Source organism: Lepidochelys olivacea, assembly GCF_965140295.1.
Source record: "Lepidochelys olivacea isolate rLepOli2 genome assembly, chromosome: 4".
Taxonomy (NCBI): Eukaryota; Metazoa; Chordata; order Testudines; family Cheloniidae; genus Lepidochelys; species Lepidochelys olivacea.
Window position 1 is genome coordinate 47,204,512 of NC_140414.1, and position 14,298 is coordinate 47,218,809.

Genomic DNA, 14,298 nt, shown 5'->3' on the forward strand with positions numbered 1-14,298 from the left:
GAATATAGAGGGGTCAGGGCTGGAATAAGGGCTGGAGGCAGGAACAGAGCAAGTGCAGCTATGGGTGTTGTACACACTGACAGACTGCTGTGGTCCTGCAATGCTCAATTAGTAGGCAGAAGGCTCTCCTGCCCAATCAAGAAGCATCATGGCTGTTTAGAGAAGGCTCACTGGGCCAAGCTGAGCTTTCTGGGTTATCTAGCCCTGCTGGGTTGCTAGCTGTGCTTCTTTATACTGCCTCCTCCCCTAGGGCTCCTTCTAGGGTCCCTTGGTTCTGGTTTGTTGGGGTGTCGGTAGTGAAATTCCTGTAACGGGATTGAGTGTGGATGTTTACTCTGAGCTCCAAGGATTGCTCCTCTGGCTCATATCCCCTTCCAGTCTACTAGGTAGTAGAACTTGCCTGACCCATCTTGTAATTAAGGATTTGGTGGACCTCATACTCTTCCTATTCACCACCCCCCATAGTGATCAAGGGTGGATCCATCTGTCCAGGGAAGGGTTCATTGATGAATGATTTGAGAAGGTAGACATCTTGAAGGAGTTCAGGCGTTAGAGTTTGAAGGTCACTGGATTTATTTTCTGAGAGATATGAAAGGGGCCAAAGTACTTGTGGTCAAGTGTGACAGAGAGACAGGTTGGCTTCAAGTTCTGGGTGGAGAGCCACACCTATCATCTACATTTAAGTCTGGGGTGACTTGTTGATGTTGACTGACATAGCTTTTGTAAGCTTCTTGCCAGCTGCCAAATTATGCCATAACTCCTGATTAATTTGTTGGGTATGGAGGACCAAGGCTGTGGCTGCCGGAATGGAGGGGCCTTCTTATAGTTCAGTAGGAAACTGGGGATGAAAACCAAAGTTTGCAAAGACCATGCTTTGCCGGATAAAGGTGTGGGTTGCTTATTGTAAGTGAATTCCACTAGGCATATCGGGAACCCAATCATGTTGGTGAAAATTTCATGAAACAGTGAAGGTAATGTTCCAGTGTCTGGTTGACTCTTTTGGTCTGGCCATCAGTCTCGGGGTGGGGTGGGTACCGTTGAGATGGAGGAATTCCTGCCAAATCAGGAGACTAACTGGGCATCCTGATCAGAAACGATGATGTGTTCTGGCATGCTGTGGTACCAGACCGTGTGGTCCAAGAAGAGACATGTTTCACAGGGTAATGAAAGGGCAAGGCAGGGAATGAAATGGGCTGCTTGTGTCAGGAGATCCACAACTGTTAGGACCAGTGAATAGCCTTGGGAGCAGAACAGCTCCACAAGGAAGTCCATCAAAAGGTGGACAAAGATCATGGCAGTGTGGGAAGGATCTGGAGAAGGTCCACTGGTCTCGTGCAGTGTTCTAGTGTGGGGGCAGAGATCATATGTCCTAACAGTCCTTGACATCTTTTTTTGTAAGGCTGGCCACCAGAAATACCAGATTCCTGGTCTTAAGGTGGCTGAAATGGCAGCGTTGTGTCACATACCCAAATCCAAGAATTGGGGATCTCCTTCAGAAAGGTAAAAGTGATCCCTGTGGTGGTGGAAGCCTTGCTGTAGAAGGAAGGGTAACATTACCCAGGGTATAATCTAGATTGTTGAATCGCTGTGTCCCCTCAGTTCTCCAGCCTTGAGTGCCTTTTACACGCTTCGCTGTGAGAGCAACCACTCTGGGTCTGCTGTCTCACAGCCTCTAACATGTAAATTACTCCCAGCTATACTGTATGAGTGCTATGGCTAGCCACTCTTGCTGGTGTTGCTCTGCAGTGTAATTCAAATTCCCAGTCCCAGACTTTCTCCCAGAAATGTGTATCTTATACTATCCAGTATTCTCATGGACAACAAAAGCTCATATAAAGTTGGTCATTTTATTAAAAGGATTTGTGCATATTATTTTCTTTTATCTCAAATGTAGTTTCCAAACACTTCACTCCAAGCACACTGGTTTTGATAAAACAATAAAACAAGTTTATTTTATACAGAAAGAAATATGGTAAGTGATTACAAGTATCGAGACATACAGGTCAGAGAATTTGGTTACAAGAAAATAAAAGGTAAAACACAACTAATATCTAACTTCCTGTTCTTGTAAAGCCCTAAGCCCACAAGGGTGAGCTGGGCTCCCACTGTGATAGTTCTAGAAGGAACCTCCATGTCATTAAGCCCATGTGCTTCCTACGTCTGGTCTCTTTGGGTTGCTCAAACTATAATCTGCTGGGGCATGGCCTACCCAACGAGTGGAGCAAGATCTTGTCTGGTGGTTGTGGTGGCAGTTTGGCATATTGGCAAGTGTAGATGTAGGAGTCAAGTAGTGGGCTGAGGGTGAAGCTACGATCAGTGTTGAGGAGCCAAATCAAAGATCAAAACTAGAGTCAAGATCCGCTCACCAAGCCAAAGGGTAAGCCAAAGTCAGGGTCAAGAAGCCAAGTTGGAAGTGGAGTCAGGATAGGGAGCTGGGCAGGGAGGCAGAGACTGGATGGGAGAAGAAGGAAGACAAGGCTGGAACAAGGGTTTGAGGCAAGAGCAGGATAAGTGCAATGGCAGGCATGGTTCACCGTTGAGAACCTGCTGTGCTGCTGTCACTGCAAGGCTCAAGTTGCAATCTGCAGGTTCTCCTGCCCAATCAGGAAGGCTCATTAGGAAGGCTCATTGGCTTGTGGAAAAACCAAGGTGGGAGGGGTTTCAAGTTCTTGGAGGATAGGATTCAAATTCAAAATGATCTGAACAAACTGGAGGAATGGTCTGAAGTAAATAGGATAAAATTCAATAGGGACAAATACAAAGTACTCCAGTTAGGAAGGAACAATCAGTTGTGCACATACAAAATGGGAAATGACTGCCTAGGAAGGAGTACAGCAGTAAGGGATCTGAGGGTCATAGTGGGTCACAAGCTAAATCTGAGCAGACAGGTTAACACTGTTGCGCAAAAAAAAGCAAACTTCATTCTGGGATGTATTAGCAGGAGAGTTGTAAGCAAGACACGAGACTTAATTCTTCTGCTCTACTCCATGCTGATTAGACCTCATCTGGAGTATTTTGTCCAGTTCTGGGCACTGCATTTCAGAAAAGATGGGGACAAATTGGAGAAAGTCCAGAGAAGATCCACAAAAATGATTACAGATCTAGAAAATATGACCTATGAGGGAAGATTGAAGAAAAAAAATTGGGGTCGTTTAGTCCGGAGAAGAGAAGACTGAGGGGGGACATAAAAGGCTGTTACAAGGAGGAGGGAGAGAAATTATTGTTCTATCCGCAGAGGTTAAGGAGAAGAAGCAATGGGCTTAAATTGCAGCAAGGGCAGTTTAAGTTGGACATTTGGAAAAGTTTCCTAGGGCCATGTCTACACTACCACTTTTGGGAGTTTCTCATGCCAATAAAGCTGCCGCAGCTTGTGGACGTGGTTTTATTATGCTGAAGGGAAAATTCTCTCCTGTCGGCATAGAGCAGCTACACAAGTGATCTTAAAGTGGTGTAGCTGCATCGGTGCCACTGTAAGCTGTCTAGTGTAGACAAGCCCTAACTCTCAGGGTGACTAAGCACTGGAATAAATTGCCTAGGAATGTAGTGGAATCTCCACCATTGGAGACTTTTAAGAGCAGGTTAGACAAACACCTGTAAGGATGGTCTAGTTAATACTTAGTCCTGCTTGGAGTGCAGGGGACTAGACTAGAAGACATCTTGAGGCCTCTTCCAGTCCTATGATTCTATGAAAGGGCTAGGAATATGCTGCAGCATTAAAACCAAACTTTATCCTGCAAGTAATGGGTATTATAATACTTTATAGCTTTAGAATAATGTAACATATTTTAGCTATTAATCTAGTATAAATGTTAGTAAATGTATTATTCAGAATATACATTACTCCCAGAAGATCATCTTGTCAAAACACAAATATCCAAATAGTCAAAGGTTTCATATTTGGGAAGGAGCTCATCTTCCTTTTATTTTGTCCCTGATTTGCTTTACCCACTTATTGGAACACTTCAAACACCATTCATTTGACAATCCCTCCAAGAGCTAAATTTTGACTGTTGCAGTTAGCTGTAGAGGTTGCCATGGATCTTTATAGGAAAGTAACTTTGCTCACATGATTTTCTGTTGGCAAGATGTAGAATTGCCACACTGGAAATCTGAAACTCCATCCTCAATTAGCCGCTGGAGAAAGGGTTTGTAAGTGATCCCTTTGTGGAAAGCATTTTTCAAGTCAAGAGGATGACAAACAGATTGTGACTTAGAAAAGTTCCCATAAGTAACTGCAAAAAAACTCATTTGGCTAATGAAATGGCTAAATCTGCTTTAGTAAATCCAAGTTAAAGATCCAGGTGTGTACAATTACAGGTGTTTTTACTGTGCTGCATACTTAAGATTATGAAGTGAACCAGGATACTGTCATGTCACATACACCTCACCTCAGAAGCAGATGTGATTGGAGCACTAGCATCATCAATTAAAACAGCATTGTAACAGATAAGTAGTTGATGAGATGGGTACATTCCAGCTGTTTTTATACAGTCTTGAATTTGCTGCTACTTGTACCTAAGAGCAAATACTTCCCTTTTTAGATATGTGAGTAATAAATCTAGCCAGGTAAATTTTGGAAGAGCAGGATATGGTCTTTCTTTTAGAACTGCCCAGGACTGCTCTGCACTGGTGCAAATCATCAGTAATGCTTTTTTGGGGGGGCAGGGAGAGGTATGTATATATAAATTGTATTAGAAAAGCTTAGCAGTCTTTCCTTTACAATTGTTTGTGGGTGTTCACTGTAAATCACTTTCTACATCTACTCAGGGCATTTGAGAGCCAGGCTGCCAGGCATAAAGCAGCTTGGGCAGTATCTTCAAGGCTATGTCTACATTAAACACCATTGGCAGCAGTGTGTGGGATATACGTAGCTACACCGTGCAGTGAAAAGCAGGCCTCGTCCACACTGCTTGTGTAACTACACCATGTCAGTGAAAGACTGGCAGCCGGGAAATGCTTCAGCGGCAGCAGGGAGCTGGAGACTTTCACTATGGTGAGGAAAGGCTTTGGCAGCAGGGAAGCAGCTGGAAAATCCTCTTGCTAAAGCCTTTTCCTGCTACAAGGAAAGGCTCCAGCAACAAGGAGCTGGTGGAGTTTTTCCTTGCTGTCTTCCTGTTGCTGGAGTCTTTTCCTGCAGTAGAGAGCTGCCTGAGCCTTTCTCCTCTGCCTTCCGCATGCCAGAGCCTTTCTCTTCCACAGAAGTCTTTTCCTGTGGCGGGGAAAGGCTCTAGGAGCAGAACACTGTGGCTAAAAATAGCAGTATGGGTGGGGTGGGGAAGAGCCACTGCTTGGGCGAGGTAGAGAGCATATAGGGCATGGGTGGGAAACTTTTTGGCCCAGGGGCCACATTGAGGTGCGAAACTGTATGGGAGGGCTGGGTAGGGAAGGCTGTGCCTCCACAAACAGTCTGGCCCCTGCCCCCGACTGCCCCCCCTGCTCCTTGTCCGCTGACCACCACCTCCCAGAACCCCTGCCCCCCCCCCCCCCCGAGCCTCTGCCCCATCCAACTGCCCCCTGCTCCTTACCCAACTGCCCACCCCCTTATCATGCTGCTCAGAGCAGCATGTCTGGCAGCTGCACTGCCCAGCCAGAGCTAGACATGCTGCCACTCTGCGCTGCAGGAGCACGCAGCCCTGCTGCCCAGAGTGCTGCCCACGCAGTGGCATGGCTGTGGGGTGGAGGGACAGCAGGGGAGGGCCCGGGGGCTAGCCTCTCCAGCCAAGAGCTCAGGGGCCAGGCAGGACGGTCCGCAGGCCGGATGTGGCCCACGGGCCGTAGTTTGCCCACCTCTGGTATAGGGTATATACTCACGTACGTACATAGACGATTGAGGCATGTCTTGATTCTACTTGCCTAAGCTGAGCCTCACTGGCTATACTGTTGTTTATACCCATGTTGAGAGGCTACACATGTATGTATGTATGTATGTTACATGCTGCTGAAAGAAGTGTGCAGTGTACATATATCTTTTTAGAATGACCCAAGTTCTTATTCTTTTTCTCTACAAAGCTCCAGTGCAGCTTGTACTTGGTTTGGCAGAGCCCATATTGTACATATAAATTGCTTTTAATAACCAAACAATTCTGTCAGCTATTCAGACACTAACTAGTCAAAGGCACAAGTTTCACACAGACTGTAGAAAATGTGGAGTTTCTATGCCAAACTCTTCTGTAGTTGTGCTGAATCTAAAAAGATTGGGGGAAATGCTCAGATTTTCTGTTTGTAGCTCCCATTACCCCACAAAAAGTTTGTGGCAGAATAGGGAATTGAACCTGTCTCCTGAGATTCAGGTAGGTGCTCTAACAGCACCATTCTTCCTCCATTTTTACTTATGCATAATGCTTTTGTCTCCCAAAGGCCTAATCCATTTTGCCTGTTACTTCCCAGAAAAATTCCATCCTGGCATAAAATTACATACATGAATTGTCAGGCCTATGGCTTATTTTTGGCTGTTTTTTTTTCCCCAGTGGGAACATTTGGCTCATGGAAGGATACAGTATTAAAATATACTGGACTAAGTGGATCATTGCTGTAATCTGACAAGGCAGTCTTTTATGTTCTTAATCCTCATTGAGGAAAGACTGTCTATTAATAACACTGCTTATGTTCCTCAAGCTGCATTAGGAGCCATATGTGCTTTATTGTGTATGCTCCTATGCATTTTATTTAACATTTTGATGCACAGAGATACAGTACTTGTCAGGGTCAGATCATTGGTTGGTTAAGGTTTTATTCCTATACTGCTGGCACTCTAGAGGAAGACGAAATCCTTGTGTGTTGCAGCTGGCCTTTAGTTATAGTGCTGTGGCATAAGGGGTATTGTTTCCTAACCCATGCAGGATTTTAGCTTAGCAAAGCTATAGCTTTAGTTTTACTGGTGTGATATTGTTTTAGTTTGCAAAGATCACTAGTAGTGACTAATGTATCCAGTCCTATTTTTTGTAGACCACGTATGCAGACTATTATATTGGTATATAATAAAACTAAGACAGCCTGATGATCTAGTTCTCATCTTTGAGACGTTCAGATGGGGTGCTTAGTTTTCTGTCAATGTTAGGTGCCTACTGATTTTTGTCATGCCTTTGCACTTGGCATTCATTGTATAAATTGAAGACCATGCCAAGAATTTATGAACATGGAGAGTGAAATACTTTTTCACTCCACAAGGTGGGGGAAATCCCATTCAGGAGAGTGCCAGAGCAATGTGTGGAAACATACAGTTTAGTCCCCCATTTTATGTTTGGTTGATCTGTTTTTTGTTTAAAACTATCCTACTACTATACTTTAGTTTGTGAGAATAAATGTTTCTTGCCACAACTGCAGATAAATGCATCTTTAGAGGATAACTCTTTACTGTCATGTCACATGCCTGTCTGACAAACCTTTCCTTAGGGTTATATTTCCAAAGACTTCTCTTGCAGAAGTGGCACTATGAAACAAATTTACATGGATACTAGGACCAAATTTAATATTTCCATAGTTAAATATAAAAGAATTAGTTAATGTTTTACTCTTCCTTATAGTGCAGGTCACCAATAACTGTCTAACCAGGGGTGGGCAAACTTTTTGGCCACAGAGCCATATCGGGGCTGTGAAATGGTATGGAGGGCCGGGTAGGGAAGGCTGTGCCTCCGCAAACAGCCTGCCCCCTGTCCCCCTAGAACCTCTGACCCATCCAGCCCACCCCCGCTCCTTGTCCCCTGACCCCTATCCACACCCCCGCCCCCTTACCATGCCGCTTAGAGCGGCAGGACAGGCTTATTGGAAAGCCTAGGAGGTGGGCTGGCGCAATCCGCGCTGTCCGTGTGGCTGCGGGGAAAGGGGGAAAGTGGAGGAGGGGCCGGGGACTAGCCGCCCCCTCCGGGAGCTCAGGGGCTGAGTAGGACTGTCCCATGGGCCGGATGTGGCCCATGGGCCATAGTTTGCCCACCTCTGGTGTAACCAGAATGTTAGGTACAGAATGCAATTAATTATTTTTTACTTCTCATGGGAGATGGGTTAGATTACTTCCATTTCTCGACAGAATTTACTTAATTTTCCCTTTAAAGTGGTCAATTGTTTTTGGCCTGACTAACTTGGCAACCCTGTATGCTTACCCTGAGAATTTCATACAGCTACAATCTCTTCCATGTGGTCTGATTTGTATATCTAAAACTATTTGACTGTGACCTTTTGACTTTCAAAGGGGTTTAAATTCCCCACCTCTAACCCTTAACTTTTTTTGTTAAGCGCATAGACACACAAACACCTCAGCAAGCTCTTGATCCAGACATTACTGTCAGAATTTCCTCTGCACGTGTTCTCTCAATATTTTGAAATTAAGGTTTGATGTGATTTGATTTGCATGGTTCTTACATGTTTTTAATGTTGAAGGCTAGCTGACTGAAACTCAATACCAATGAGATCCTAATTGCTGCTAAGGATGTGATGTGACTTTTAAAAAAGTTTATATTTTTCTTTTCCAAATACTGTCTCAACTTTTATAATACATTTGTATATGGCCAGATGTGAAGCCTATTGAAATTATTGTATTGGGACATAAAGCATACATAAAAGTGTAGATTAGCACAGTGTATCTTGGAATCTTCAGTTCAGTAAAAGACTGTGTTAGCTTGCATCATAAGTCAAAGTTCCTCTGAGCCAATGGCTCATTGGGTTGACACAGTTAAGGCACATCAGTTTCTTAGCCAATGGTATGCAAGAGTGCTGTGGCCAGCATCATGTCCAACCATCTTTGACTGCCCTAACCCAGTGGACCAGGTACCCATTTTGCAGCTGGGTGAGCTGGATGTGGCCTTTCAGCATGAGTTGAGCAAGACTTAAGTCCACATTCTTCAGGAGCATAATCAAGTGCCTTAATCACTCAACCACTGCACTTCACTTATGGCATAAATGGCAAAGAAAAACATTGCATTATCCATTTTACTAACAGCCTCATAAAATATTAAAAGTGAAACCTTTAAAAATTCAGTTTGTCAACATTTTGGCTCTGTTTGCTTTGTATTTCTCAGCATGGACAATGAAAATCAGTGAGGTCAGTTTCTCTTTGGGGCTCTTAATGCTGCAGTAGTTTTGAAATACTGAATGGGGATGTTTGTTTAAAACAACACTTTTCACTATTATTTAATTGTGGAAACAATTGTACAGGTCTTCAGTTTTTTTAAAAAACTGATTTTCACAATTTAAACTTTGGTGCATATTTAATTTGACAGTGCCCCTATAACTTCTTTCTGAAAGACACCAGGAAGCCTAATGAGCCCTTGCCAGATGTAATCCAATATTACTTTTCACACCCAATTCACACAGCTGTATCTAGATAGTCTCATTAAGTGTATGGTGAATGCTTCCCCAGCACAGTTACTCTCCACGCTTTCACCTCACCCAGCAGTACTGCAGATTTCTGGAGCTATTTACAAGCACAGTTTTGATTTAATTGGCTTAAATGGGAATTGTAATTTTGACACTCTAATAATCATTCCATTATTAAACATTTCAAATGCCTGTTTATGACTAAACAGGTTTCTGTACTACATGGAAAGTGTCCACAGATTTTTAAAATCTCTTAACTGTACATGTCTCTCTGTGGTGGCTTGCTAAAGAGAAATCTCAAAAGAAAAATCCCTTTGGATTGCAGTAAAGAATACATAAAAATAGGCCATAAGTTCTATTCCCCTTCCTCACAGGAAAAAAATCTGTAAAAGAAAGGTTTCAGAGTAGCAGTTGTGTTGGTCTGTATTTGCAAAAAGAAAAGGAGTACTTGTGGCACCTTAGAGACTAACCAATTTATTTGAGCAAAAGCTTTCGTGAGCTAAAGCTCACTTCATCTGTTGCATCAGATGAAGTGAGCTGTTGCTCACGAAAGCTTATGCTCAAATAATTGGTTAGTCTCTAAGGTGCCACAAGTGCTCCTTTTCTTTTTGTAAAAGAAACATTGCCTAATTTTAAGTAGTACCTAGTCCCTTAGAACTGTTTTATTCTTTACTATAGGTTACTTAAAGGGTACAAGTCAAATGTTCTTCACAGTAAACTATTTAAATATTACACCGAACAGGATCGTGGAATATGTAAACTACTTAGAACAGTTAAGCAACACTTGAACATTTTGGACTAGAGCCTCCAATAGTGTAGATTGGTGTAGTTAAGTGGTCCTATCCCAGTTTACATCAGCTGAGGATCTGGCCTGTTCAATAATCTATTCTCAAGGTGAATCTACTCATCTGGTTAGTTTTGTTTCTGTATAGTATCAATTCCATCTTCCTGCTAAGAGCCACAGATTGGTTACAATGGATACTTCCGCTTGCTTACAGCTGGAGGGGCTGAGGGGGGCACGTAAGATCAGTGAGTCACTGGCACCAGGGGACTACCCTGCCTGCTGAAGTTCCTTCTAGCTTTTTCCGCCTTCCCAGTGGTTGGTGGCTCGGTCAGGTCTCCCTGCTGCAGGACGCTTCTGAGGAAAACTAGAAACCTTTATTAACAATGTTTTGCAATACAGTGTGGCTCAATGTGTCCATCTTATTCCCAGCTGTGTCCTAGGGCTTTGATGCAGGACTGTCTCTTACTATGTCTGTATAACATAATGAATCCCCTGGCTAGTATTGTAATACAAATAATAAATGATCTTAAGATGACAGGCCGTGTGCACAAAACATTTCTTTTGTGCAAATTTTTGTGCGTGCAGTGTTTCGCCGTGTGTGCGGGGTTTAGGATTTGTGCGTGCGCACACAGCTTAGAGGGAACAGTGGTGCAGATTCATGCCTTTAATGCACAAAAGTCTAATGTCTAATATCCAACAATCTAGACTGAATGTAGGTACTTCCTTACAAGTAAAGTGTAGAAAATATTGACTTTGAAATGTTAGGAAACATTTTACTTAAACAAATTACATAGAAATTCACATCGTATGAGCAGTTAACTGTGCTGAACTTTGAGACTAAATTCAATCATTAAAGTGTGAAACAAAGGGACTTCTGTCCTACTTTAAATGTGAATGTCCTCTCAACCTTAACTATGACTTCCCCAATACAACCACCATAAATGTTCCTGTTTTTTAGGAATTTGTGCTGATTCTGACCTACACATAGAAGCATATGTATACATAATAGGTATGCAAGATCCCTTTATAGGGTTATAGTGCAAGTCTGGTGATAACTATTTAATTTGTGTTGTGTTGTGCATTTCCTTATTAGATTCTTGAGTCAGAAAATTAATTTTTCCACATCTAATCTTCCTGTAATATGCTACTGTGACATTGCTCTCCATATGCTTTATGAAAATATGCTTATGGATGTGAATAAGAATTGGGCCAAGACTAGAAAGGAGTCTAGTCTGTGAAAGAAGCTTATTGGAACATCTTGGAGGGTGAGCTATTACCTGTAATCAGTTTCTTAATCAATTAGGCTTAGATTTGCGTGTTTTCACTTTATTTTGCTTGGTGACTTACTTTCTTTTGTCTGTTTTATTACTTGAAACTACTTAAGTTTATCCTTAATAAAATCACTTTTGTTTGTTAATGTACCCAGAGTGATTGATTCCTGGGGGTATTAATACCCGAAAATAGCAAACCAGTAGCCACTTTGTCTGTTCTCCGGCCAGCACACTTAAAATCACTATCAGTATCTCAAAGCAATCAGCTCAACTATGCCACTGTGATGGGTTTGGTCACAGAGACCTCCTTGGGACAGTCACCTGATGTGCTGAAGTTACTTCTGAGTCTGTTTTCGTGCATAAAGCTCATACAGGGTAAACTCATAAATTGTCCACCCTCTGTAACACTGATAGAGAGACACGCACAGCTGTTTGCTTCCCCAGGTATTAATTACTTACTCTGGGTTCATTAATAAAGAAAAATGATTTTATTAAGTATAAAAAGTAGGATTTAAGTAGTTTCCAGTAATAACAGACAAGAAAGTAAGTCACCATGCAAAAACACGCAAGTCTAAGCCTAATACCTTAAGAAACTGATTACAGGTAATATCTCGCCCTCCGAGATGTTCCAATAAGCTTCTTTCACAGACTAGATGCCTTTCTTGTCTGGGCCTAGTCCTTTCCCCTGGTACAGACCTTGTTAGTTCCAGCAGACATCTTAGGTGGAAAACAGGGGCTCTCTCATGACTGGCAGCCACCTTTGTTCTGCTCCACCCCCTTTTTTAGCTTTGGCACAAAGCGGGAATCTTTTGTCTCTCTGGGTCCTCACCCCTCCTTCTAAATAGAAAAGTAACAGATTTAAGATGGATTTCATCATCAGGTGACATGGTCACATGTCTCTGTAAGACCTCATACTTCATTACCGACAGGCTGGCTCACATGTACACAGGAAGGCTTGCAGGTAAATAAACCACCCACAACCAATTGTCCTAGTCAATGGGAGTCATCAAGATTCTAAACCACCATTAATGGCCCCTACTTTGCATAATTACAATAGGACCTCAGTTATACTTGATATTTCTAGCTTCAGATACAAGAATGATACATGCATACAAATAGGATTAATACACTCAGTAGATTATAAGCTTTGTAATGCTACCTTACAAGAGATCTTTTGCATAAAGCATACTTAGTCATTCATAAGCATATTTTCATAAAGCATATGTAGAGCAATGTCACAGCTACATCCAGGTCTTTGTCCAGCTTAATCTTCGTTAGATGATGAAACAGCAATGGCTTTGAGAACTGACTTTATCTTTTTGTTCCTAGTCAAATTGCAACTTCAGGCAGAAGAAAGAGGAGTGGTGTCAATCAAAGGCGTATGTGCAAATCGTTTCCTTGCTATGAAGGAGGACGGCAGATTATTGGCATTGGTAAGCAACGCTAGGTTCATTCTTTACTTCACCTTCTTTCATGTTTAGCAGCTGCTGTTGGAGACATAGGAGTTACTCAGGTATCCAGTTACATCAAATTGTTTATAGCCAAATTGTGCCTACAGCACCCAGCCTGAATAATGGGGCTCAGCACTGGAAAGAGGCATCCTTCCCCACGCCTAGGCAGCAGAGCCACACCACACTGGCTCTGCCTGCAGAGGGCATAAGGCCAAGAGAAAAGTTAGTGATTTTGTTTAAAGGGAATGGGTTGATTTAAAAAAAATCCCACTTATTTCCAAAAATGGAATTACTACCATCGTTACAGTAATCTTAAATGTAAGTGAAAGCAATTCGATGGGTGAAAACTGTGGTTTTGGGGTTTTTTTGGTCCCCTCTCCCCCCAAGTTTGCTTGAATTTGTATTTTTTGACCGTGGTCTTTCATAGTTCTGTCTTTATAGTGAGTCAGTTTCTCTTGTTTTGTGAGAATTTATTTTTATCCAGACTGGGAAACGAGGAGGGACATTTTTGAAAATGTCTGTGAAACGGCACCACTTAGAGTAGGTAGAGTCAAAGAGCAAGTGGAGCACCTGAAACCACTTACCTTTTTAAAAAATTAACTGGTTTTCAAGCTCTCAGCGCTCCTATATACTTTAACATCAACCTATAAAAGATGTTTTCAATTCTGTTTCAGGACCTACAGTGTTGGGGCCATTTTCATTTTACTTACAACACACATAATGTCTATGTTCTGAGGGTTTATTCAATTTAAGTGTAAACTTTTGGTGTCTTTACCTGTACATTTTTCATATAGATCCATTTAACCCAAACACCCAACATTAGTGACCAGCCATTATATCACCGTAATATTTCCTTCCAGAAGTTCTCTACCAGCTCTTAAGTGACTCTCTAGTACTTTGGTTATTCTGGAACACAGCAGTGTAAATATTCCATGAAATTCTTCTTAGCTAAAGCCTTATTGGATTAGTTCCTAACTTTCAGCTGAGCTCCAAGTAGTGAAGAATACAAGAGGAGGGCTAAAAGTATTTTCTGTTCTTCTAATCCTCAAGGCAGTTGAGACCCAGTTCAGCCTCCTTTCCTCCTGCCTCCCCATAATTTAGAGCAGCCTCAGGGAACCTCTAATTTATGTAGGTTAGGAGCAATCCCAAGGGACTGTTGTACCAGCAGGATTCACTGGAGCACAGCACAGTCTGGTACACACCCTCTTCTGCCCCCAGCAGACTCTCCATACCAGGACAGATCCACAGTTGTCCTTTTTAAGTCATTTTTAATGGTCTCTTTACACCAGATGAGCAGCAGGAAGGGAGTAGTGTGTGGGCTGAATCTGGCCCTTGTTTTCCTAGAAAGTCTTCAGCAGTGCTGTCTGTAAGGTCGTGCAAACAAAAGGGAGATGATGCAAGGGATTGTTTGTAAGGTGGTGTCTACATGGGGAGGTTTACCAGTATGACTGTACTGGTATAATTATACGGATATAATTAACTT

The 14,298-nt window shown here is 42.5% G+C and overlaps 1 protein-coding gene across 1 annotated transcript in view; it reads left to right on the top strand.

The window, feature by feature from the left end:
* The window catches only part of FGF2 (fibroblast growth factor 2), a 64,264-nt gene that overhangs the window by 35,763 nt on the left and 14,203 nt on the right, over window positions 1-14,298 (top strand). The window contains exon 2 of the mRNA XM_084625938.1: window positions 12,694-12,797. Coding sequence (XP_084482064.1) covers window positions 12,694-12,797 — 104 coding nt within the window. The remainder of the gene's footprint in view (window positions 1-12,693; window positions 12,798-14,298) is intronic.